This window comes from Pithys albifrons, chromosome 24 (genome assembly GCF_047495875.1).
Source record: "Pithys albifrons albifrons isolate INPA30051 chromosome 24, PitAlb_v1, whole genome shotgun sequence".
In the NCBI taxonomy this organism is placed as follows: Eukaryota; Metazoa; Chordata; class Aves; order Passeriformes; family Thamnophilidae; genus Pithys; species Pithys albifrons.
Window position 1 is genome coordinate 6,809,263 of NC_092481.1, and position 24,491 is coordinate 6,833,753.

Genomic DNA, 24,491 nt, shown 5'->3' on the forward strand with positions numbered 1-24,491 from the left:
CAGCCCGGCCCCGCCTCGCAAGAAACTTTCCGTCGGCGCCGGGCCCTCGGCGGGAGCGCGGAGCGGGGCCGGGGCTGCGGCCGGAGCCGAGCCGAGCCGAGCCGGGCGGGCCCGGCCCTATGGGCAGCGGCTGGCGGCGGTGCGGGGCGCTGCGGGGCGCGGCGGGGCGCGGCCATGTCCGCAGGGGCTGCACCTGCGGCGGGCACCGAGCGGGACCCGGAGCGCGGCGGCTCCGCGGAGGCCGGGGGAGACCCCGGGGGTCGCCCCCGCAAGAAGAAGGGCCGGTCGAACTCGCTGCGCAGGGCGCTCAGATGGTTCCGCGGCCGCCGCCGGCAGCGCAAGGACGGCGACACCGCGCCGGGCACCGAGACACCAGGTGAGGAGCGGCCCCGGAGGTGGCCACGGTGGCGCTTAAGGAGGAGCCACGGCGGTGGCCGCGGAGGTGGCAGGGAGGGGTCGGGATGGTGGGCAAGGAGGGGTCATTGTGGTGGCGGCAGGGGCGAGTGGTGGCTGTGGAGGTGGGCAAGGAGGTGTTGGGGTGTGGTGGCCAAGGAGTGTCATGTGGGCAAGGAGGGATCTGGGTGGTCACTCTGGAGGGATCAAGGTGGCGACTGAGAGGTCGTGGCAGTGGCCAAGGAGGAGTCACAGTGGTGGCCATGAAGGTGGTGAAGGTGAAGTGTTGGACATAGAGGTGGCCAAGAAGAGCTGAAGGTGGTGGCCATGGAGGTGGCTGAGGAGGGGTCAGAGTGGAAGAAGCCAAGGAGAGTCAGAGTGCTGGCCCTGGAGGTGGCCAAGGAGAGGCCACAGTGGTGGCTGAAAAGGAGTTGAGATGGTGACCATGGAGATGGGTAAAGAGGGGACACAGTGGTGGCTGAGGAGGGGCAGAGGTGCAGCAGAAGTGTCTGAAGGTGGGTGAAGGAGGTGGTGGCCGTGGCTGTGGTGGCCATGGCCATAGTGGCTGTGGCTGTGGTGGCTGTGGCTGTGGTGGCAGCAGGCCGGATCCAGCAGCCCCTGGTGCAATCTCACCCCTGCCCCGAGGGCTGGTGCCGGTTCACTGGGTAGGTTCTCTCTCCGCTGAGTCAGAAGGTCACTGGGGCTGAAGGAGATCTGGAGGGGCGCCAGTCAGTGCCACCTCCTTCTTCTCCTCCTCCTCCTCCTCCTCCTACTGGGCAGGGTGTTTGCGTGCTCCAGGTGTGGCCCTTCCTGCCCTAGATATGGCCCTCACCTGTTTGTGGGTGCTGCCTGCACAGCCCAGCCACGTCCCTGCCACCTTGGCTGGGACAGTCCTGCACTGGGAGGTGCTGTGGGTCCCTCTCTCTTTGCCATCCCAGGGCCATGCTCAGGGACCTGTGGGCTCAGCCCAGGACCATCAGCAGGTCGAAGGGTGCCAGTGTGTCTGGTGGTGCTCAGTTCCTCACCCCAAAATGCTCAGCCTCTCCCACCCCACGCTGTTGGGGAATGTCCACATCAGTGCCCTCCCTGCAAGCACCTCTGGCAGGGATGTCTCGGTGCCTTTGCCAAGGGAGAGGCCTCTTGTGCAGCACCCAAGCACAGCAGGATTGCTGTCAGCTTCGACTCTTCCTTGGTTTGCCCCAGGGAGTGAATTTCCAGGCACCCAAGACCGCATGCAGGCGTGTTTCCTGCTTGGAGAAGATCTGCGATAGGAGGGGAGTGGCTGTGGGAAGGCAAGAGGGTCTTGGGAAGAGGCAGAGCTCCTTCCTGGTGTGTGGATCCTGCCCTGTGTGGCCGCTGCTGCCACGGCCCAACACTGAAACCTGAGCAGAAAAACTGAGATGTGCCGGAGCATGTGATGTTCCTCTTCGCGCTGCAGAAACGCCCCCAGCAGCTCTGCCAGCCCTATTTTTCCTTTTTTTTTTCTTCTCCTGAAGTTGTAACATTCACCAGCTAATCCTCAAAATGCGAAGTCACTGCCCATCAGGGTGGCAGCTCGGGCACCTCCAGCACGCTCACCACACTGTCCCTCTCAGCACTGCCAGCTGTGCCAGCTGTGGCTCTGTCACCACGTTATTCCATCAGACATCCCTGTGTGATATTCTGTGGTTCTGTGTCCAGAAGAGCAGCCTTGAATGCCCACGGTCTGTGCTGGTGATGGAGGGTCTGTGCAGTGCCCCAGCCCGGGCTGCAGGACCCGCCCCCCCGGGTGTGCCCCTGGCATCGCAGATGCCCCGTGGTGGTGCCCCATTGCCCCAGTCGTGGCGTGCTCGGCGTGTCCCGAGGGAAGCAAGTGCGGATGTGCAGCAGTTACAGCTTGCAAGGCACGACTGAATCACCCTCCCTGAGCAGTTCCATGCAGGGAGCACGCCAGGAACCCCTCCCTGCTGTGCTGCCCAGCCTTCTGCTCTGCCCTCCCTGCTGTGCTGCCCTCCTTGCCACTCTGCCCACCCTGCAGCTCTGCCCACCCTGCAGCTCTGCCCACCCTGCAGCTCTGCCCACCCTGCAGCTCTGCCCACCCTGCAGCTCTGCCCTCCCTGCTGTGCTGCCCAGCCTTCTGCTCTGCCCTCCCTGCTGTGCTGCCCTCCTTGCCGCTCTGCCCACCCTGCCACTCTGCCCACCCTGCAGCTCTGCCCTCCCTGCCACTCTGCCCACCCTGCAGCTCTGCCCTCCCTGCAGCTCTTCCCTCCCTGCCACTCTGCCCTCCCTGCCATGCTCCCCTCCCTGCCAGCGCCTTCCCCGGGAGAGGGGGGATAACACCCCCTCGAGTGGTCTGGGCTGAGCTGTGGGAAGGGGAGCAGTGCCAGCTCTGGGTGCTTTCCGTGGGTGCCAGAGCCGGTGGCACCGGTTGTGCCACACGTGGCTCTGACCTGCCCGCAGGCGGCACCGGCCTCACTGCCCACATCACGAGCCTTCTGCAGCAGGACCAGCTGGGAATTTTTCCAAGCATCAGCTGGGAGCTGTGGGAGGGGGAGAGCTGCAGCAGGGCCTGGCAGGCTCTGGGTGCCCTCAGCTTTGCCCTGTGCCCGTGTGGTGCTGGGGAGTGGTTTGGATCAGGCCTGTGACCTGCCAGTTCCTCGTCATCCTGCTCTTCCCACAGGTGGATTTGGTCATGGAGGGGGTCAGGGTGTGTCTGACCATCCCTGGTGTATCCCAGCAGTGGGGAGGGGGAGCAGGGATGGCTCAGAGGTGGGAGAGAGGGCAGCTGTCCCAGGAGAGCTGGCTCAGGACTCGTTCTGCCCTGGGTGCTGTGAGGTTGGCATTGCTCAGCACTGCAATCACAGCAGGATGAGAGCATTTCCACTTTGGATCAATCCCGTGGCTCTGGCTCTCAGTGAACCATCTCTGGCTGCCCAAACAGCTGAGCTGTGGAGAGGAAAGGCTCAGTAATCCTGCTCTGGGGGGAGTGTCAGCCACTCCTGGGGGGAACAGCAGCGGCTCTGAGAGCGGGAATGGCTCCAGCCCAGCTGGAAGTGCATCCTCTCCTGCTTCCTGAGTGGATGCTCTGCCCTGTTGGGATGAATGGGCCCTGCTGGCTGGAGCATCCCCTGTTTGTGCCACAGGATAACTCCCTCTGTGAGCTGAGACTCCCCAGCCCGGGCTGTGCAGTGGCAGTGGGGGCACCAACCCTGGAATGTTTTACCTGTACAAAGCCCTCTGTGGCCCCATCCCCATGGCATCCCAGCACCTCACTGCTCCAACTGTTTATTTCCACAATAACCTTTGGAGGCAGAGGAGTGATTAACCCTGGATGGGAACTGAGGCAGGAAGGGCTGCACCAAGGCTGTGACACAGAGAAGGGGACTGGGGTGTTCAGCTATTCCCACTCCTTGTGCTCCCCAAGCTGGATTTCTGGGTGCAGAGGTGCAAACCCAGCTCTGGGATGAAGGATGGGCTGGTGTTGGGGTCCTGCTGCCTGCCAGTGGCTTTAGTCTGCTTTTTGGCCACTGTTTTATCCAGCTTTTGCAACATTCTTCTTAATTCCTTGGTGAAGTAAAGGAATTGATGTTCCAGAAATATTAAATTAGGGTTGTCTTTTTTTTTTTTTGGCCTTTTTGATGCCAGCTTAGTCCAGCAGCAATGATTTCTTGACTGAGGCTGGGGAATAGTGGTGTTAAAAATAAAGTTTTCAATGCTCACAGCTGCTTTGTAACAGCAGCAAGTGCTTGTTGGAACTGGGGTTTTGCTGTGTGTGGGGTGGGCAGTGGGCAGAGGGCTGGGCTGAGGGGGGATTGTGCTCATTTTCCTCATGGAAAGGGTTGTTAAGCATTGGAAGGAGCTGCCCAGGGAGGTTTGGAGTCCCCACCCCTGGAGGTGTCCAAGGTATGACTGGACATGGCACTCGGTGCTCTGGGCTGGGGGACAAGGTGGGCATTGGGCACAGGGTGGGCTCCAGGGGCTGGGAGGGCTTTGCCAAGGTGGGCATTGGGCACAGGGTGGGCTCCAGGGGCTGGGAGGGCTTTTCCATCCTCAGTGATTCCCTGACTCTGTGCTGGTCACTGTGCCTGACCCCATGGGGTGCTCGGGGTGCACGTGAGCCCTCCAGGAAATCTGGGGCTGAGCTGTCCCTGCGTGTTGCTCTGATCATAACCAAGATACCAAGATATGAGATGTCCCCACACACTTATTTCCTCCATCCCCTGTTGCCATGTGGCACTTGATTGGGTATAAACACAGGGCTTGTGTTTAGTCCTGGGCTTCTCAGCTCAAAGGAGAGGGGAGAGGTGTGGGCACCGCTGCCCCCACACCCCGGGACTGTTCTGTGTGTGGGAATGAGTTTGTTAATCTGCCACAGGCACAGAGTGACACTTCAGCAAATGTGAGCAGCAGGAATCCCCTGCCCGGCCTGGCCTGGCACCAGTGAGCTCCCAAACAAAGAGAGGTGTGTCTGCAACCACAGCTATTCCACCTGGAGACAACTGGAAGAATTACCCTTGAGAATAACGTTCCATAAGATCCGATAAAACTATTTCAGCAGGGTCATATTTCTCTGTAGAAGGAAGGTCTGATTTCATAAGACAATATCATCATTGACTTGGACTCCGGCAGCGATGGGAACATAAACCGTTGGGAGGTGAAGAGCTGGGCAAGGATGAAGTGAAAAAGCATTTCCCTGCCAAGCAGGAGCCGAGCCTTGGGCTGGTCCCTGTGGCTCCTGCTGTGCTTGGAGAAAATGCACCTCACCCAGAGCGGGAGCTGAGCTCCCTCCGCCCCCGCGGGCTGGAGCCGGACCTGTCATCGGCACAGCCGGCCTGGACTCCGGCTGGAGCAGGAAATCATCTGAAACCCTTCTGGTTATGTATTTCTGTTAATGATTGGGGATCTCAAGTGGGGTTTTTGTGTTACCTTTGCCTCGCTGAGCTTTACTTCCCCGTGAAGGGAACAAGGGCTGAATTCCTTTCTCATTCAGGCAGCTCAGCTCCCACTCCGTGTGTGCTCGGAGACGGGAGAGGGTTCACAAAGGACAGAAGGATCAGGTGAAACACCATGAGGGACAGACAGAGCACCAGGAGGGACAGATAGAGCACCAGCAGGGATGGATCCATCCCCTGTGCCAGCACAGAGCAGTCCCCACACCCAGGCTGGCAGCTGTGACCAAGGGAATGTGTGACTTTGGAGAGATCAGATGTGCTTGGAGCGGTCACACTGTGCTGACCAGATCTGTATCTCATGAGCAGCTTCTCCCCCCCACTCCAGCTCTTATCAGAGTTCTCTCAATGACTAAAACCGGGGATTTCTGGCCTGGAGAAGAGATTCTGCCTGGAGTCAGCACCTCTTGCCCCCAGTTCCCCATTCTCACCCGTCCCTCCACCACTGGGTTTGCAGCGTGTCTGCTGTGCTGGGAATCACATGCTGGGGAAGCTGTGAGGGCTTCCCATCCTTCCCTTCCCCCTTGGGCTCTGCTGAGGCTCTAACATGGAGCAAGGAATTGGGGTGCTCAGCTCTTCCCACTCCCCAGGCTCCCTGAGCTGGATTTCTGGGCACAGTGATGCAAACCAGGTCTGGCATGAGGGATGAGGTTGGGCTGCCCACAGGTTTCAGGGGTATTTGTATCCCAGAGCAGGGATGGAGCAGGTCAGTGGGGGCTGTGGGGTTGCTGCAGCCCCCATGCTGCTCTCAGCCCCCCAGTTTCAGCAGAGACTGAAACAGGAGGCCCAGCAGGAGTTGGAGCTGGAGCTGGACTCCACGTGGCAGTGAGTTAGCCCATCACAGTTGTTCCAGCTCAGAGAAGCCACTTGATATTTTTGGCACACGTGGGCTTTGCTGGGTTCCTGGGGCTCAGCTCCCTCTCAGAACCCCCAGGCTGTGGCTGGGGGCGGTGACACTTCGGTGCTGGTGGTGGCTGTGTTTGCCTGGCAGGTGCTGGCACAGAGGGCTCTGTTTTGGGAGTGGAGGGGGAAGTGTCTCTGTATCTGGGGCAGCCACAGGCTCCAGCCTCTGTTTCTTCCAGGGAGAGAAGTAAAAGTGCTTCACAGGGAGAGTTGTTGTGTGTGGCTGCAGAGGAGCCTCCCGTGCCTCAGAAGGGCTCTGAGCAGCAAGGGGGCCGTGCATCCTGTACTGGAGCTGCTCTATGGAGAGGGATGTCCAAGGGATGCCCAGCAGGTGCTGAGCAGTGGCAGGAAATGTTGTCCCAGGCTGGAGATGCTCCTGGCTGCCCTGACTGTGGCTGTCCAGGGAAAAATCATCTTCCTCAGTCACTGGGCAGAGACCTCTGATCTGTTCCTCTTGTGAGCATGACCTTGTTTAATCCCAGTTGCCCCAAGTTAGAAAGGCTGACCCTTGAACTGGGTACAGCCACTAATGGGAGACAGGGAACAGTTTGCTACTGGATCCCCCCATTTCCTTCACAGCTCCAGACAGGGCAGCAAATGCACAGGGACACTGGTACAGCCACATCCCTGTGGCATGAGACTGTCCCTGCCCAGCTGAGCGTGCCCTGGGCACCCAACCAAGCTGGTGAGGAACTGAACCATCAATATTTCCATTGCGGAGGAGGAGACTGAAGTCCAAAGATTAATTCAGTGCCGATCACCTTGGGAGGTCAGGACAAAGCTGCTGGTTGATCTTTAATTTTTCCTTTCTTTTCGCACCACCTCTCCAGTTTTGTGCCTTTCCCACAAAACCCTCCTTCCTATTTATCCCAGTCTCTGATGAATCACGTAAGGAACATAAACACTGCCAGCAGGAATGGCCCACCACTGCCTGGCTGGCTGACCCCTCCCTGCCCTCTCAGCATTTAATGTGTTCTAATTAAAAATCAGGAGGGAAAGCTGGGCTTTGGAGGGGCCCGTGGCAGGGCTTGTGCGGGCAGCGTGGGCAGCTGCTGGAGCAGCAGTGCCCGTGCGTGGGGCTGCTCATCCCCTGCCAGCCGTGCCAGTCTCACTGCTGGGGCAGGGGTGGAGCGGGGAGAGGCCGAGGTGCACCCGAGGAGGGCAGGGGAAGGTGCTGGCAATGTGAGCAACGTCCTCGTGACTTGCCCCAGAGCCAGGAGTGGCCGTGGGGAGGGCGGTGGCGGGGGGTTCCCACCCACCGACGGGTGCGTGGGCGCTGGCATGTGGGTGCTCGCCCTGAGTCTGGGCAGCGGCCGGACCCAGCCCGTGTCCTGGGGCGCTGTGCCCAGCCTTGAAGTCCTGTCCTGGCCTCGGCCACACCATGCCGGGCTCGACAGGGGTGTCCCCACAGCGGTGGGACCCCCAAAGCCCCCGAGAGCAGAGTTGTAACCGCGGTTGTTGGAGCCGTGCTCGGGCACAGCCAGGCGCGGTGTTGGCTCGGTGGAGCGTGGCAAGCCCGAGGGCGGTGGGAGCCCGGCTGGAGCCGAGTGCCCTGCCCGCTGCCCCGCTGCCCAGGGATGTTTGCCTGGGCGGGGTGTCTCCCTTTGCCCGCTCAGCCTCTCTGTATCACCCAGGCGTCCCCGCCGGAGGGATGGGGCTGGGAGGGTGCTGTGGGATCCGACGGGTGATCCCGGCAGGCCCCTCCTCTCTGCCTGTACCATTGGCTCCGGCACAGCCGCCTGCGAGCGCTGAGCTCCGCCGGGGCCGGAGGGATGGGAGCCGGCGGCTGAGTCTGCGGGGGCCGCCCGGGCCGCGCCGGAGCCCGCCCGGCTCCGCGATGTAGCAGCTCCCGGTGCCCTCCACCCGCCCGCGGTGGAGGCGGCCCGGCCTCATGGGCAACGCGCACCGCAAGCGGAGCCCGGCGGGCGCCAAGCCCGGCTCCTCCTGGCCCTTCGGCCGCGCCGCCAAGCCCAGGGCAGGTGAGAGCGGGGGGCTGTCGGGGAGGGGGCGCGGAGGGTCCCGCCTGCGCGACTTTGGGAAAGTTCGCCACCTCCGCGCTCCTCGCTGCGGGGCTGGGCAGGAGCGGGGGGTGCGGGTGGAGGGGTCGCTCTGCCCTCCCCTGTGCTTGGGGGGCAGGATCAGACCCCCCGACGCCGCTGCTGGAGCCGGGGAGGACCCTCCGGCTGCGGGCGGGGGCTGTGCAGGGTGCCGGGGACCAGCCCCGGGCTCGCCGGCGCTATCGGGACGGCATCAGCTGAATTAGTTACTGATTTGTTTTCCGAGTGGCATCCCAGCAGTTGCGCGTCCCTTCCAGCCCAGCCCCCGCTCCCCTGCCCTGCCTCGGGTTTTCCCTCTGCGCTGATTGGGAATGTTTGCAGGGAACACCGCGCTGCTCCCCACGTCCTGTCTGTCTGTCTGTCTGTCCGTCCGCACACCGATTGCTCCTTATGCTCTGGCTTCACGGGATGCTGCTGGAAAGCCCAGGAGGAGGTGTGGGGCAGGGCCAGCTCTTTTCTGCAGGGAAGAGGAGTTGGGGAAAGGGTCCCACACCAACCTGGACCCACATATGGAACCATCAGCCCCGTGGGGTGCCCGAACCCGGTGAAGTCCCTCCGTGGTTCCTCCATCAGAGCAGGGTGATGCCAGCAGTATCTTGCAGTAACATCGTCCCCATCCTCAGGATTTTGGTTCCCCCGCTGGTGTCACTAAACTGTCCCTGTGTCCCCAGCCTGGCCTGAGTCGAGGAGGAGCTTTGACAGGCCTGTGGGCAGGGGGCTGGGGCTGTAGGAGTGGGGTGAGCAGAACCAAGGGGGTGGTTTTGCCCTGCTCTCCCTGCAGGATCCCAACCCTGCCCTCCTTCCAGCCCTTGCTCTGTTTCCCTCAGTCTTTACCATCAGCAGCTGCCCAGGTGCACGAGCTGAGCTGTCCACAGGGTAAACAGGGCCTGAAGTCAACTCCACACAGGTTTGGGGAGTGCAAAACTGTGCCAGAGATGTGGGGACCGGGGTGGGGAGGTCCTGCTGATGCACAGGGACAGGGTACCCAAGTGCCCTGGCCAACAGCATCTGCTGGGCACCAGGCAGGCTGGGGCAGGAGGGTCTGTGCCCATGGCCATGCAGGGACCTCAGGCTCTTCAGTGCCCACCTCTCCCCACGGGCTGGCTGCAGGCTCCTCTCTGCCACTGTCACCCTCTTGTTGTCTCCTCTGTGCGGGAAGGGCTCGGTGCCACCAGACGGCCTCTGTTGTAGCCCCATCCCTTGCTCATCCTCACCCTTTCCATGTGGCATTCCCATCCACACCTCCATCTTCTCTCCATCCCCTGCTGGCCTTGGATGCTCCTTGAGTCCCTGAGCCAGGGCCATGCCAGCGCACGTGCCCTTTCCCTGCTCCGTTTTGGATGCCCTGAGATGGATCCTGGGCTGGCACTGGGGCCGAAGGCCGTGGGGTGGAAGGTGCTGAGAAAACATGGGGCGAGTTGTGTTTGTTCTCTGCGCCGGCTCCATGGCAACGGCGCGGCGGCCACAAAGCCAAAGAATTTGCATTGTGTCGCTTCAGCATTTCGGAGGGCACAGCCGGGATCACCGGCGGGGGGCAGGGTGTGCCACGGCCCCACCGGCGCTGCCACCGCGCCCTCGGAGACCTGCCGGATTTGGGGCTGGACACCAATCCCATATGGTGGGCAACTGGACCAGTATGGCCCAGTTCCCATCTATTCAGTGATGGGAAATAGAGATTTGGCCCTGCCACTCCCATCGCTGCTGTATCAGGCCCGGGCTGGCATTGGCAGATGTCTGAGCTTGTGCCATGTGGGCACCCAGTGCCTTTGGATCCGGAGGAGTCGGAGCTGTGATCCCCAGGGACAGGGTGGGCAGGCAGGACCATGCTGAGGGCTCTGGGATGGCTCTGCCTGCAGCAGTGATGTCCCTGAGGGCTCTGGGATGGCTCTGCCTGCAGCAGTGATGTCCCTGAGGGCTCTGGGATGGCTGTGCCTGCAGCAGTGATGTCCCTGAAGGCTCTGGGATGGCTCTGCCTGCAGCAGTGATGTCCCTGAGGGCTCTGGGATGGCTCTGCCTGCAGCAGTGATGCCTCTGAGGGCTCTGGGATGGCTGTGCCTGCAGCAGTGATGTCCCTGAGGGCTCTGGGATGGCTGTGCCTGCAGCAGTGATGCCCCTGAGGGCTCTGGGATGGCTGTGCCTGCAGCAGTGATGCCCCTGAGGGCTCTGGGATGGCTCTGCCTGCAGCAGTGATGCCTCTGAGGGCTCTGGGATGGCTCTGCCTGGAGCAGTGATGCCCCTGAGGGCTCTGGGATGGCTCTGCCTGCAGCCGTGATGCCCCTGAGGGCTCTGGGATGGCTCTGCCTGCTGTTCCCTGCCTGAGCCTCCCCACTCAGCCCCACCAGTGCCAAACCCACACACCCCATCCCCATGCTGGAGCGAGGCCCAACTTGTTCCAGGTGCATCCCCAACCTCTTCTTCCTGGACTTGACTGCGGGAGAAGCTGCTGGGGAAGGTCCTTGAGCACCAGAGAGGCTGAAGCTTCTTATCAGCTCCTTATCGGGACACCCCGCCGGGCCCTTCTGAGTCAGGGCGGAGGAACGTGGCTCCCGGCCAGGCTGTGCCAGGGATGCGGCTGCGGAGCTCTGGGTGCGGGGTCAGCTGACACCGCCTTCCATCAGGGGCTCTGGGGCAGGGTGCAGGGACAAATCATGGGAGTCAGGGAGTGGTTTGGGTTGGAAGGGACCTTAAAGCTCACCTCATTCCACGCCCTGCCATGGGCACTTTCCAGTAGCCCAGGTTGCTCCACGTCCCGTCCAGCCTGGCCTTGGACACTTGCAGGGATGGGGCAGCCAGATGGCCCAGGGGAGGCAGGTTTGGGGAAGAGATGGTGTGTGGTTGTGAGGATTCCCAGCACTGCTGGAGCATCTCAGCAGCCTCAGCTCCTGCTGGGCAGCTCCAGGGTGGGCTGAGCAGTTCTGGGCTCTTTCCCCTTCGCAGCCACTCTCTGTGCCAGAGCCACACTGGGCCGGCTCCACAAACACCCGGGGGAGAGGACGAGGGCAGGACACTCACACCGGCACTTTCTGCAGGCACCGCCTGCCCGGCACACGAGCCAGCATCCCGCGGGGTCCGGGCCATCCGAGCCCTTCCTGGTGCTCCCTCCTGCTCCTGGAGCAGGGGAGGAGCTGATCTGTCCTGGGCAGGCAGCTGCTGCAGCGCTGGGCTCCGACATGCCGTGCCCTGCCCGCTTGGCGTGTGCCCAGTCACCGAGAGGCAGGGATGGGACCTGCCCTTCAGCTGCGGGTTATCCCCCACCCTGCTTTGGTGGCAGCCTCGTCGCCATCCGACACCTTTCCTTGCATCTTCTCCCTGATCCCACATCGCCGTGTCCATCTCGGTCCCCAGTGGAGGATCAGCAGCTCCTCAGCGTTGCCCCGTGGGTGGGAGTGGGGTTGGGCACTGCCAGCAGGACGGTGGATCCGTGCACAGGGAAACCTGCAACGTCTTGCCCTTAATCCGTCTCCTGGGTTTGCTCCCACGTGGAGCCAAGTTCCTGCTGTGACAGGCAATGCCTGCTGTGTAAGGAGCACCTGGGCACCCTGCAATCACACCGGGCATGATGGCACGTGCCATGGGATGCAGCCAGCCCCGGGCACCGCACTGGGAACTGCCACAGCTGTGGGATGTGGAGGGCACCGAGGGAGAGGGTCAGGGAGTGGCAAGGCTCTGGACTCTGGAGGGAGGAGGTGTTGGTGGCCCATCCCTGGCCATACATGCCCCTGGTGGCCCCGTGGCACTTGGAGGCTCTGCCTGTGGCGCTGTCCCACCCCTGCTCCCCATGTGGGATGTTCCCGCCCGGATCCGGCTCCTGGCCGGGGAAGGTTGTTATTTACCTTCAAACCTGTTTGGTGGCTTCTCTGGGGAGGGGACGAGCACGGGGTGGGGGTGTGGTGGGAGGGGCTGTTACAGGGGCTGGGAACCAGGCACAGCTGGGCATTGGGGTGGTCCTGCCCCTCTCTGCAGCACTGAGACCCTTCCTGGGCTGCTGCCAGACCCCTGCCTGGGGTCTGTGATAACACAGGGAGGAGGAGACAGTGTGTGTCACTGCAGGGCTGGCTGTGGGGCAAGTGTGGGACAGCAGCAAGGTCAGGGCCTGTTGCACAACCCCAGGTGCTCCTGCCCTGACAGCAGCTGTGGCTGGAGGCGACTGGAGCCACCACTCTGCTCCGAGCAGGATCTCACCCCGTGCCAGCTCCTTCACCAGTGCCTGTTGGCTCACTGAGGCAATACTGGGCAGTTTTCTACACTGTGATTTAGAGGAAGAACAAACGATCCAAGTTTGTTTTCCCAGCTGAATTAATTTTAGTTCAGCCTCTGCGTGGGATTGTGTTTGAGAGGCGAGCCAGCAGCAGGTCGGGTGGTGTTTATTTGCTTGGTGGGGATGTTTTCCTGGCAGGAGCAGCAGCCCCCCAGGGTTGGCCCAGGGCAGGCTGGCAGTGGGGGGGCTGCATGGCCAGAGCCACCGTAAATATTATTGTGCTCTTATCCTGCCTGGAGAGAGCACAGTCCTGTGGTATGTCCAAGGGTGTGGATCCTTTGCAGAGACAGGGATTTGGGGAACAAGAGTGGCCAGGCTGGTTGTCTTCAGGGGTGCTCTGACTCCCCAGTCTCCCTCAGCAGCTGAAATTTGGGGTTCAGAGGGAAAGAGGGACTCGATGCTGGAGCAGAGGATGCTGGAGCAGTGACCGGATAGGATCCCTTCCAATTTGGAATATTTTGTGATTCTGTGATACTGGATCGAAGTCTGGTGGTTCCTGCAGCTGTGGAAGGTTCCATGTCCTGTTTGCTCCATGGGGCTCTCTGGAATGGGGCTCCCATTAGTGTTATCCATGCTCATGGCTCTGGAGACAGCTGGGGAGCAGAGTAGTCCCCAAAGCCTGGGCACACATCTGGATGCTGCTGGGAGCAGCATGGTGGGAAGGAGCCCCAAACCCATGGGGCACGGGGGCTTCTTTCTGCCCTCTGCACTGCTCTGCCTTCCATGAGAAGGGAGGCAAAGACTCCATCCCGCTGAGCTGGAGGACCCACGGGCTCCCCCGGGACTCAGAGCCCCTTCCCGCCTGCCCACCAGCTCCCCCCTCCTCCCCATTTTTCTCCGGTGAGTCAGTGGCAGTGAAGGGGCGGGCAGGGAGGTGCTGCCTGTTCCCTGCCTCCTGCTGCTGCCCGTTCCCTGCCTCCTGCTGCTGCCTGTTCCCTGCCTCCCTGCCTCCCGCTGCCGCAGGACCCGCCGCTGTGCCGGGAGAAGACAAGTCGAGGCAGTGCCGAGCAGGCGGAGATGGATGTTTGCAGCTGAGCGCGGCCAAACCTGCAGCGTGCAGGAGGCACAGGCCTGGCAAAGAGGAGGGGACAGGGCTGGGATTTTCTCCTCTGGTGCTGCCCAGGTGAGGAGCAGCATCCAGGGAGCTGGGCCGGTGCTGTGTCCCTCTTGCAGCATCGCTGGTTGCTGTGGGGTCTCAGCTCTGGTCTGTCCCTAGTGCAACCCTTGCCATTCCCACCTCAGCCTTGCTCTGCCAGCAGAGAGAGAAGCAGGAAAGCTGAAGGTGAGGTCCCTAGGGTTGCCTGTCCCTTCCTAGCACTGTGACTTGCTGCAGGGATGATTTGCTCTCTCCACACCACCTCTGTCACAGGTAGCACCAGATACCCGCTCTAAGTCAGGGACACCATCCTTGAGCAAGTGCCTGGTGCTGAGAAGCCTCTGGCTCCTTGTCTGGGAGAATCCCACTGCCACGTGTGGACCAGGCACGTGTGTCAGCTGAGCCCGGAGGGGCCGGGGTGATCCAGGATGCATCGCAAGGAATGCACAAGCACAGGGGCCGGCACACCAGCTCTGACTGGGCGTGTTGCTACCGGCACCGGCTGCAGCTGCAGCAGCTTCCCCAGCCCACCGAGACCTGCAGCCTCTGTCACGGATCAGGGCCCTCTCCCTCCTGGATTCCCCCTCTTTTCCTGTCCCTTTTGGGGCAGGTTTCTCTGTGTGTTGGCAGAGCCGGGGCGAGGCCGGCCGGATGAGGATGATGTGGTACCGAAGGTCGCAGGGAGTGGGAGGAGAAGTGGAGCTGCTCTTCACACGCTGCCACAAGGCTCCTCCATGGCCAGGATAATCCCAGCTCTACCCTGGATTATCCTTTGGGAGATTGCAGCCACCCATGCTGAGCTCCTCCTGCCCTGACCGCAGCGGTGTCACACTCAGGAGAGGGACACAACTCTTGTCAGCAAGGGATGTTCTCAAGGTCCTTTGTGTCCTCATGGGCAGTGGGCCGTTTGCAGGGAGGAGGAGCAGAAACAGGCTGTGCCAGCACCTGGAAATGTCCTCACAGCCCTGGGAGCAGCTTCCATGTGTGCTGCCATCGGGGCTGGAGCTTAGCTGTGCCTGGGCCCTGCAGCAGCAGCACAGGGGGGACTGTCCCCCTTTACTGCAGGGGCTCCCAGAGCTCCTGGTGCCATGAAGGGCCATCCTGGGTGCAGCCCCATCCAAGCAGGCAGAGCTGGAGAGCTGGACTCTGCCCTGTGGAGCCCGAGGCAGTGTCCCTCAGCTGCCACCAGCCGTGGCCTTGCTGGGCTCGTGATGGGCTGCCCGGAGCAGAGAGGGCAGTGCTCAGTGCAGCACGTGGCTGCTGCCTTTGTGCATCCTCAGCCCTTTCATTATGTCCCTTTTCCACTTGTGCTGTGCAGAGAGCTGGGAAACGTGTGCCTGCAGCCCCCGGCACCTTCTGGCTGAGCCGTGGGCAGTGTGGGCAGTGTGGGCAGCATGGGCAGCGTGGGCAGCATGGGCAGCATGGGCAGCGTGGGCAGTGTGGGCAGCGTGGGCAGTGTGGGCAGCATGGGCAGTGTGGGCAGCGTGGGCAGCATGGGCAGTGTGGGCAGTGTGGGCAGTGTGGGCAGTGTGGGCAGCATGGGCAGTGTGGGCAGCGGGGCCAATCCTGCCCTGCTCCAGCAGGTGCTGGCTCAGGCAGAGCTGGGGTGCTGCTGCTCCTTGGTGTTATAGCCACAGAGGAGTTCCAGGGAGGAAATCCTTGGCTGGGAACACAAAGGTGCCCTTCACAAGGTCAAACTGTGCCTTGGGCTGCACAGTCACTTCCGGGGGTCCTGGTTGGGGTGATGCTGCTCCATCTGCAGCCCCACCTCTGTCTTACTGCAAAAAAACCCTGGGCATGGCCAGTGGGAAGCTGGCAGGGCAAGGACTGGGGGGTTTGACACATCGACTCCCGGCTGGCACGAGGACACAGCTGCCTGTTGGCAGGTGCCCTTCTCCTTTTTGGACAACACACTTGTAAATAGGGGGGATGGAGCTCCCAGAGGCGCTGGGCACTGGGGCTGAGTCCTGAGGTGGCACAGGGTTCCCTGGCACCACTGCCCCAGGAACATGGAGCAACTCCATGGTGGGGACTATCAATGCCAGGGAACTCTGTGCCAGTGCCTGACCGCCTGGCATTTCTGCCCCTGCCTTCATGTGCTCCACCGCCAGCAGCTGGAGCTACTGGTTGGACTGGTCTGAGACCTGGCTCTGCCCTGGTGCTGCCAGCCCTTGTGACCGTGACGTGGCCATGCTGGATGCCCTGTCCCTAAGGACAAACACGCTGTGCCCCACCATGGCTCTGTCCCCCTGCTCTGAGCCAGGAGCACAGCCCTCCTGGCAGGGCTGGGGGGGCTCTGGTGGGCACCATGTCCCGGGGGGCACTGGGGATGGACAGGGAAGGGAAATGCCAGCCCTGCTCTCTGTGCTGTGTCATATCCCAGGGGCTGGTGCTTGCCGGAGGAGCAGCCTCCCAGTTCTTCCCAATTGGCCACACTGTTGTGGGAACGAGCAACTGGTTTGTGGGGAGCGGAGTTCGGAGGGGGCATCCCAGGGCTGCAGGGAGGGAAAATTGGGGAAATCCTGGCCGTGAGCCTGGCAGAACAGATCGCTGTGGTCCGTGCGGTGCGTGGGAGGAGGCGGGAGAGCCGGGGGAGGCCAGAGGAGGGGCCCGCTCTCCTCTGCCGTGACCGGGAGCGCGGTGGGCGCAGCCGGGGCTGTCCCCTCCTGCCACCGCGCAGCCGTTCCCGGGCCGGGCAGGCTGTGCCCGCTCACGGGCAGCTGTGCCGGAGCCTCCGCGCCTGGGCGAGCATCCTCCGGCCGTGCGGATGAGAAGGGAGGGAGCGCGGGGGGCACCGCCGGCATCCGCCTCGCCGCCACAATAGACTGAGCATCCTTGGGGGGCGCGGAGCCCCCTGCCCTGGGGACCAGACCCTCTCCCCGGCCACCATGGTGGTTTTCATGGGCAGGAACCTCTCCTCGTTTCTGGCTTTCTTCAAGAAGAAGGGTGAGTGAGCAGCTGGGAGGGAGGGAGGGAGGCAGGGAGGGAGCAGCGCCTTGTCCTTACGCAACCCCTGCCCGCCAGGACCCCGCTGGTCCCCGCAGCGGGCAGGGGGGCTGCCACCCCCGGGGAGGGCAACGAAGGTCACCCCGGCCCTGGCCTCGCCCGCCGGCGAGTTAATGGGGTAAATCACTGCGCTCCTCTCTCCGAAGGCAGCTTCGAGGGGGTTTGGAGGGTTTCAGGCGAGGGGCTGCCGAAATTGGGGGAGAAGAGGGTTTAGGATTGTGATGGAGGGGGGCTGTGTGTGTGTTGTGTCCCCTGCAGGGACCTCGCTCCAGCACAGGCGACCCCGGCGGCACAGCAGCTGTGCCGGGCTGGCTGTGCCGCTGTGCCCACTCGTGCCGTGGGCGCTGGCGGAGGCAGGGGCCGGCATGGCGGCTCCATTGTTCCAGGCCTGCTCCTTTGTGTGCCGGAGCCAGAGCACGGCTGCCTCGCTGCCTGGCCGGGCTGGCCCTGAGGGGACGTGGGGGACGCGAGGGATGGGTGTGTGGCACCCGCGGTGCTGAGCAGCAGGTGCCCATGGCCCCGGGGTGATTCCTCCAGCCCCGATCGTTTCCTGTGCTCGCCCTTCCCTTCCTCAGCCTCAAATTGTGTTTTTCCGGCCAGGAAGAGTTCGAGGCTTTGTTCAGGCAGGAGCGGGCAGGGCTGTGCTGCAGTGCCCAGGTTGGGTGATGCCAGGGCAGCCCCTGCTCGTGGGCACCACAAGGTGCTGGTGCTGTTTGTGGGGAGAGGGCTGTGAGGTGGGGAGTGAGGGCTCCGTGCTGCCCCTGGAGTGGCAGGTGGGGTGTCCAGCACTCAGGGGGGCTCAGAACAGGGATTTGGGTCCTGTGGGTTCTCTGCAGCTGCTTCTGCCTCAGTTTCCCTTGTCTGTGCAGTTCCCAGCCATGGGATGGGATGGGCATGGAGTGAGTCCCTGCTCTTGGGGTGATGAGCAAGGCCTGGGAATGACGCAACACTCCAAAGGGAAAGTCATCATATTTCCATCCACATTTAATCCCCTCCTGCTGCCCTTTCTCTGCTCAACTTCCCCCAGCCCTGCACAACTCATTTGCTGCTCAGGAAGGTGCTGGGGAGGAGGGTGGTCCCACAGCCCAGCTCTGCTCCAGCCACTGGGGAGAAACCCGTGGAGACAGCGCGACTCCAGCGCATCGACCGGGCGGGCAGAGCCGGGATATGATCCCTCAGTCTGGAGCTGAGCGGGATAACGTCACCCCGGGATGGGTGTCATCACCCAGCACCTCTCCTGGCTGCACCCACGGGTGGGGGGCACTGGGGGGAGCGGGGCTGTGCCCCCCAGCAGCGCTGACCCCTCTGTCTCTGCAGGCGCTGCCAAGGGCGAGGGCGAGAAGCGGCTGAGTGTGCAGTACACGGCGGGCGAGGAATGTCCCGACAACGTCTTCTTCCCCAGCACGCGGCCCCCGCACCTGGAGGAGCTGCACAACCAGGCTCAGCAGGGGCTGAAGTCCCTGCAGCACCAAGGTAGGTGTCCCCAGCCCTGGGGACACAGCGGGAGGGCAGCTGGTTGGCCCCAGCTCCTGGCTGGCCCGTGGTGTGGGCGGTGCCATGGGACTGACCGGAGTCCAGCGGTGGCCGGGCTGTGCAGGGGGCACTGCCAGCTCGGCAGCTGCTTCCCCGTTCGGGGGCTCCCCCAGCTCCCCTGGAGGGACTCACTTCCTGCCTTCCCTCCACAGAGAAGCAGAAGCAGACCAAAAGTGCCTGGGACCACGGGGACACCAGCAGCCTCCAGGTGAGCCTTGCTGAGGAGCCATCTCTGCCTTGTGGTGCTCTTGGGGTACCCTGGGGATGAGGGGACAGAGGGTGGCTCCTCTTTTCTCTCTGGGTGGCATTTGGGGAAGACAAGGGAACCAGCCAAGGTGGCAGGACCATGGCCAGGGGGGTTGTTGGGCAGGAAGGGACTGTGTGTCCCTTGGTGTTGTCCCCTTTGCCCCATGACAAGTGACTGTCCCTGTCCTCTACCTCGACACATCCTGCCCTCTGGGGTTCTGCCAGGGTCCCCCACCATTCCTGCATCCCTCCATCCCCCTGTTCCTGTCCCACTGGTGTCCCCTGGCAGTTCTGAGCAAGGTGGAGGGCATGATAGGGATTGTTGGCCATATCCAGCCCAGTATCTGTGTCCCTCCCCAGTCTCTGATGAAGAGAAACTCACCTCTTGGCTGAGCTGGGCTTTGGCACGTCCTCGGGCTCTGACCCCGCTGCCAGTGCCTCACCCACCTGTGTTTGCTCAAGCCACTGCCTCTCACTGGCTCTCAGCCCCCTTAACCCCTTGGAAGCAGGGCCTGGCAACCCCAGGGTGGGCAGAGGCACTGGCAGAGCGAGGTGGAGGGGTCAGGTTACCACTGATGTCTCATCCCAACCTTTGCCTGTGCCAAGGGCTGCTTTGGAGGGGTGGGAACACTGGAAGCCGTGCCTGGCATGAGGCTGTGCCACTGGCTATGCCCGTGGTGGCACCTGGGTGCTGGGGGTCCCCAGTCTGACTGCATCCCAGCCTGTCTGCCTCTGTCCTTTGCCCCATGGCAGCCCTCCAGCCCTGGGATCTGGGTCACAGCTGGGCTGGGAACAGCTGTGGGGCAGTTTTGGCTTGGCACGGTGGTGGGGCCAGTGCTTTCTTCAGGTGCTGCTCTGCTGGTCAGACCCGGCTCTCCTGCCCTCGGGGGGCAGTGAGGCCACGCGGGGTCCCAGGGGCTGCTCCGGGCCCTGCTCCGGGTGGGAGGACTTTGGATGCCGGCGGGGCTGACTCAGCCTTTGGCCCTCGGAAGAGCTTTTGTCTGGGCTGCGGAGTCAGTTTGCGGCAGGGAAGGGGCCTGGCTGGGGCTGGGGCAGCCCTGTCCCCCCTGCCCGGGCTCTGCTGAGCCCCCTGTCCCTCTGTCCCCACAGTCCTGTGCATCCCTGGAGGATGACAGTGTGTCCTTCCGGAGCCGGACAGCCTCCTGTGCCACGGACAGCACCTCGGAGGACGCCCTGTCCATCCGCTCCGAGATGATCCAGCGGAAAGGTACCCGGCTGGGGGGCTGTGGGATTGGGGGACATGAGCCAAGGGGGTGCCAGGGGGGTGGGAGTGCATGGCAGGAAAGCCAGGCTCTGCCTTGAAGTGGCCACGAGCCAGCACAGGGATTTGGGGGCCCTTGGGAGAGATGAGAGCAGTGCTGGCTGAGTCAGAGCGTTGGGGCTGGGCAAGGGGGATGGACAGACAGACAGACAGGCAGACACTGTCTCCTCCCTGCTGCTGGTGCCTCTCCAGGCTGTTCCATGCTCATCATGGAGCAACTCTGTCAGTGGGGATGTGCTGGGGACACTGGAAATGCCTTAACCAGGGCCCCCCTCACACCTGCTGGACACCTCACACCTCTTGTAGGTTCCACCTTCCGACCACACGACTCCTTTCCCAAATCCTCGGAGAGGGCTGGCAAGAAGAGGAAGGACAGGAGGACGACAGTGCTGGGCATTCCCCACCATGTCCATAAGGAGCTGGGTAAGCATCAGGAGTAGAGGGGGATTTTTAGGGTCTTGTTGCATGGGCTCTTTTTGCCTTGGCTTGGAGTGTCTGCCTTGGGATCACACTGAGATCTCCTCTCCCTGCTCCCAGGTCTCAGGAACAGCCACGAAGCCAAGGGCCAGCCCGAGGCTGACGGGCACGGGGGCAGCCGGGCGGTGCAGCCCCTGCTGAACGGCGGGCAGGTCTCGGGCGACGCCGTGCGCATCCCCACCATCGACGGGAAGCTGCAGCCTCTGGCGGTGCCCGGCGGTGCCCGTGTCTGCCTGGGGACCCTGGAGGAGGCGGATGCAGCCCTGCAGAAGCACATCAACAGGGTTTACTATGATGACACGCTGGTGGGCAGGAAGACAGTGGCCAAGCTGTCGCCCATGGTGAGGCCGAAGTCGCTGGCCGTGCCGGGCATGACCACCTATGCCAACGCCCCGGAGGTCGTGATAGGCCCCGTCATGTCCATCTCGCCCCAGGGCACTTACATGTCCAAGATCATCCCCAACGCCATCCTGCCGCCCATGGTGGACGTGGTGGCGCTGACGCGGAGCAGCGTGCGGACCCTGAGCCGCTGCAGCCTCGTGTCGTCCAGCCCGGCCTCGGTGCGATCCCTGTCCCGCTTCTCGGAGCGCAGCGCCCGCAGCCGCGAGCCCTCCTCCTCCAGCGACAACTGGAGCCACTCGCAGTCCACGGAGACCATCGTGTCCAACAGCTCCACCATCTCCTCGCAGGGCGGCTGCGAGCACCGGCAGCCCGAGGTGGGGCCGCGCGGCAAGGCGGATGCCGCGGTTCGCTCCGACGCCGACCAAGTCAGCGTGTACAGCTCTGCCAGCTTCGCCAGCTCCTGCTCCAAGCCCGCTGCCAGCCTCCCACCAGCGGCCTCCCTGCCCGTGGGCAGCAGCGGCCGCGTGTCCCCCGCCTACAGCACGAGCAGCCAGGCGGACGGCTCGGACACGGGCAGCCTGGCCAGCGAGCGCTCCTCCGCCCGCAGCGTGTCCCTCAGGAAGATGAAGAAGCCCCCGGCGCCGCCTCGCAGGACCTACTCGCTGCACCAAAAGGCTGATGGCGAGCCCAAGGTCCTGGGGCTGCCCCCCAAGCCCGACCGGCGGCCCCAGCGGGACAGCGGCGCGCCCTGGTCCCCGCGCCCCGAGCCCTTCAGCCCCACGGCCGAGGACGAGGTGTTCTCCCCATCGCTGAGCGAGACCAGCAGCCTCCGCTCCGAGAGCCTGGCCGGGGCCAGCTCGCCTGAGGCCTCGCGGGGCCGCCCCGGAGTGACCGTGGTGCTGAGGGAGCCCCAGGCTCAGCCCAAGTGGAGCTGCCCGGATGGGTCTGACCGCACCATGTCCCCCTCCAGCGGCTACTCCAGCCAGAGTGGGACACCCACACTGCCCACCAAGGGGCTGGGACCCCCATCTGTGTCACCGGGCAAGTCTCAGCCCCAGAAGCCGGAACGAGTGTGCTCCCTGCAGTCGCCTGCACTCTCTGTGTCCTCCTCCCTCACCTCCATCTCCTCCTCGGCCTCGGACCCGACGCCCCCCGAGGCGCTGACTGGGCGCTCGGACCGGTTCATCATCCCGCCACACCCCAAGGTTCCTGCTCCCTTCTCCCCACCACCCACCAAGCCCCAGCAGCCCCTGGCCCCTGCTGGGCCCCTCCTGCCCTCGCCAGACCCTCCAACACCCAGCATTGCCTGCCAGGAGCCCTCAGCCAAGCCCAATGGCAAATCTCCACCTCCATCGCCACCTCCTGCCTACCACCCGCCTCCCCCACCGGCCAAGAAGGTGGAGGGGAGCCCCCAGACCACCGGGGAGACCCCCACCGACACTGCCTGGCCACCCCCGCCACCGCCGGCTCCCGAGGAACAAGACCTGTCCATGGCAGACTTCCCCCCTCCGGATGAATCCTTTCTCTCCAACCTGCCTGATGCCACCTCTGCTCTGGCAGATGGGCAGAAAGCAACACCGAACCCAGGAGCTGCATCTTCATCACCCTCAGCCACCCTCTCCTCGTGCAGCCAACAGCCAGTCCCACCGGCTGCGGCACCGCAGCCCCCGTGTCCCACCGAGCCCCTTCCCGAGGTGGCCGTGCCACCACCGCCACCTCTGCCACCGCCCTCAGCTCTGGCTCTGCCACCCCAAATCAGCCTTAAGAAGGCAGCGGCCAACGGCCCTTGGGCAGACGCCAGGAAGGAGCCGGTGTCGCGGAGCAAGAGCGGCCCCGTGCCCAAGGAGGACGCCAGCCTGCCCATCGTGACGCCGTCGCTGCTGCAGATGGTGCGGCTGCGCTCCGTGAGCGTCGAGCCACCGGCCGCGCCCGAGGAGCGCCCGGCGCCGCAGAAGCCCGTCCGCCGGGCGCTGTCCACGCGGCAGCCCCTTCCTGCCAAAGACACGGTGCCTTCCCAGCAGCTGCACCACGCCGTGCACCTCAAGGCGGCCGCCTTGGCCTCCGGTGATGCCGCGGAGAAGCCGCCGGGCAGCCGCGCGGCACAGCCCGAGGGACCCCCCAGGGATGGGCAGCTCTCCCCCAGGAGCAAGTCAGCGGCGTCCACCGCCAGCTTCATCTTCGCCAAGAGCTCCAGGAAGGTGGTGATCGAGCCAGCCTCGTCCCCCGAGGCACAGGCTGACCTGAAGAGGAACTTGGTGGCCGAGCTGATGAATTTCTCGGGGCAGCGCTCGGCGACTCCGGCGGCCGCCACGCAGGGCCCTGGCAAGGCACAAGCCCACCGAAAACCCGGCAAGATCCCCCCGCCTGTAGCCAAGAAGCCTTCGCTTGGCCCAGGGCTGGCTCCTTCCCCACCGAGCCCCAAGGCAGCGGGGGCAGAGGCGCCGGGCTCCGCCGCGCCGGATGGGAATGCCAAGGCGGTGCCGGTGGATGAGAGCAGGACTAAGAGCGAGCCGGCAGGGACGGCGGGCACAGAGGGCAGGGACACCACGGAGCCACCAGCTCAGAGCCTCCCTGCACAAGGTACGTGGGGTGGGAGCCTGGCTCAGCCCTGCCGTGGGTGCTGCTCTGCAGGGGCTCAGGACCCTGAGCTGTGCAGTCCCAGGCTGGACATTCCTGAGCTACACATTCCCAGGCTGGACATTCCCAAGCTTTACGTTCCCAAGTTGTACAGTCCCAGGCTGTATATTCCCAAGCTTTACATTCCCAAGCTGTACAGTCCCAAGCTGGACATTCCCAAGCTGTGCAGTCCCAGGCTGGACATTCCCAAGCTGTGCAGTCCCAGGCTGGACATTCCCGAGCTCCGGTGCAGCACCAGGGCCGTGTGGTGGCTGCCAGGAGTGGGGTGGCCCTGGGACAGCAGGGTGGTGGGGACTGGGGTTCAGGGGTGCTGACAGGCTCTTCCCTCCTGCCTTGCAGATGGACGGGGAGAGACGGCCTGAAGGACGACGCTGCAGGACTGGTGCCCCCACGGACAGGAATCCAAATCTCTCAGGGACCTGGGCAGGTCAACAGACGAGTGTGGAACTGGCAACTAACTTAATACAGGAAGCAAACAGCCTTAGCCTCCACGGCCTTGATGATATTTATGCAAAAATGGTGTTGGTTTCACTTTCCTAAGTACTACAGCTTTATTTTGCTTTTTTTTTTACTGGACTCGAGGCCTGTGCCCAGAGCCAGCACCTCCTCCCTGCTGAGCTGCTGCTTGGCCTGGGCGTGTGGAGCCCAGAGGAGTTTGGGGACCGAAGACACCAGAGATGGGACCACTCTGCTCCCTGCGAGGCATCGAAGCACTTTGGACAAGGGAATGGGAAGGCTTTGGCCATGGCAGTGCCCAGGGGATGCAAACAGGAGCAGGATGAGATGGAGGCGCTGGTTGGGAGGGACCAGGGCTTTGGCCCTCGATGGAGAGGCAAGAGGGGCTCGTGGCCAGCCCTGGCTCCGGCCACTCACCACTGCCCATGCCAGCCATCCTGCAGCCACGCTGGCCACAGGGTGAGGGGCAGCCTGGCTGCCCCTTGAGCTGGTCTTCAGGCCCTGGGCTCTGGGGTGGAGTCCCAGTTCTTGCTGTAAACTCGGGTCACATTTTGATTTCTTTGATTGTAAAAAAAAAACTCCAACCAAACCAACAAGACCAACCAAACCAAACCAAAAGCAACTGACCCTCTGCTGCCGAGTAGCTGCTCAGAGCTCTGTACCTGGCTGGTAAAAATGATGACCGAAGCTCGTTGCCTCCTGTGCTTCCTGGTTTATGGCCACAGCATGGCAGGTCCCTTCTGGAGGGTGCTGAGCTCCAGGGCAGGCACAGCCCCCCAGCAGGCTGGTTCCCAGCACCCTGCCCACTAAACTCAGGAGCAGGGCTGGCTGCCAGCTCAGCCACCTCCCCTGGACAGACAGGCACACCCTTGTGCAC

The 24,491-nt window shown here is 63.3% G+C and overlaps 1 protein-coding gene across 3 annotated transcripts; it reads left to right on the forward strand.

The window, feature by feature from the left end:
• NHSL3 (NHS like 3) lies at window positions 1-24,295 on the forward strand. Of its 3 annotated transcripts, none has more exons than XM_071576742.1 (7): window positions 1-376; window positions 17,959-18,114; window positions 18,327-18,382; window positions 19,531-19,648; window positions 20,009-20,125; window positions 20,240-23,101; window positions 23,498-24,295. In XM_071576742.1, the coding sequence occupies exons 1-7, from the start codon at window positions 175-177 to the stop codon at window positions 23,518-23,520; spliced, it is 3,534 nt and encodes a 1,177-aa protein (XP_071432843.1). In that variant the 5' UTR covers window positions 1-174; the 3' UTR covers window positions 23,521-24,295. The 3 variants fall into 3 exon arrangements, with proteins under 3 accessions (XP_071432843.1, XP_071432844.1, XP_071432845.1); XM_071576743.1 differs by lacking the exon at window positions 1-376 and adding an exon at window positions 7,900-8,203; XM_071576744.1 differs by lacking the exon at window positions 1-376 and adding an exon at window positions 15,973-16,581.
• The last annotated feature ends 196 nt before the right edge of the window (window positions 24,296-24,491 follow it).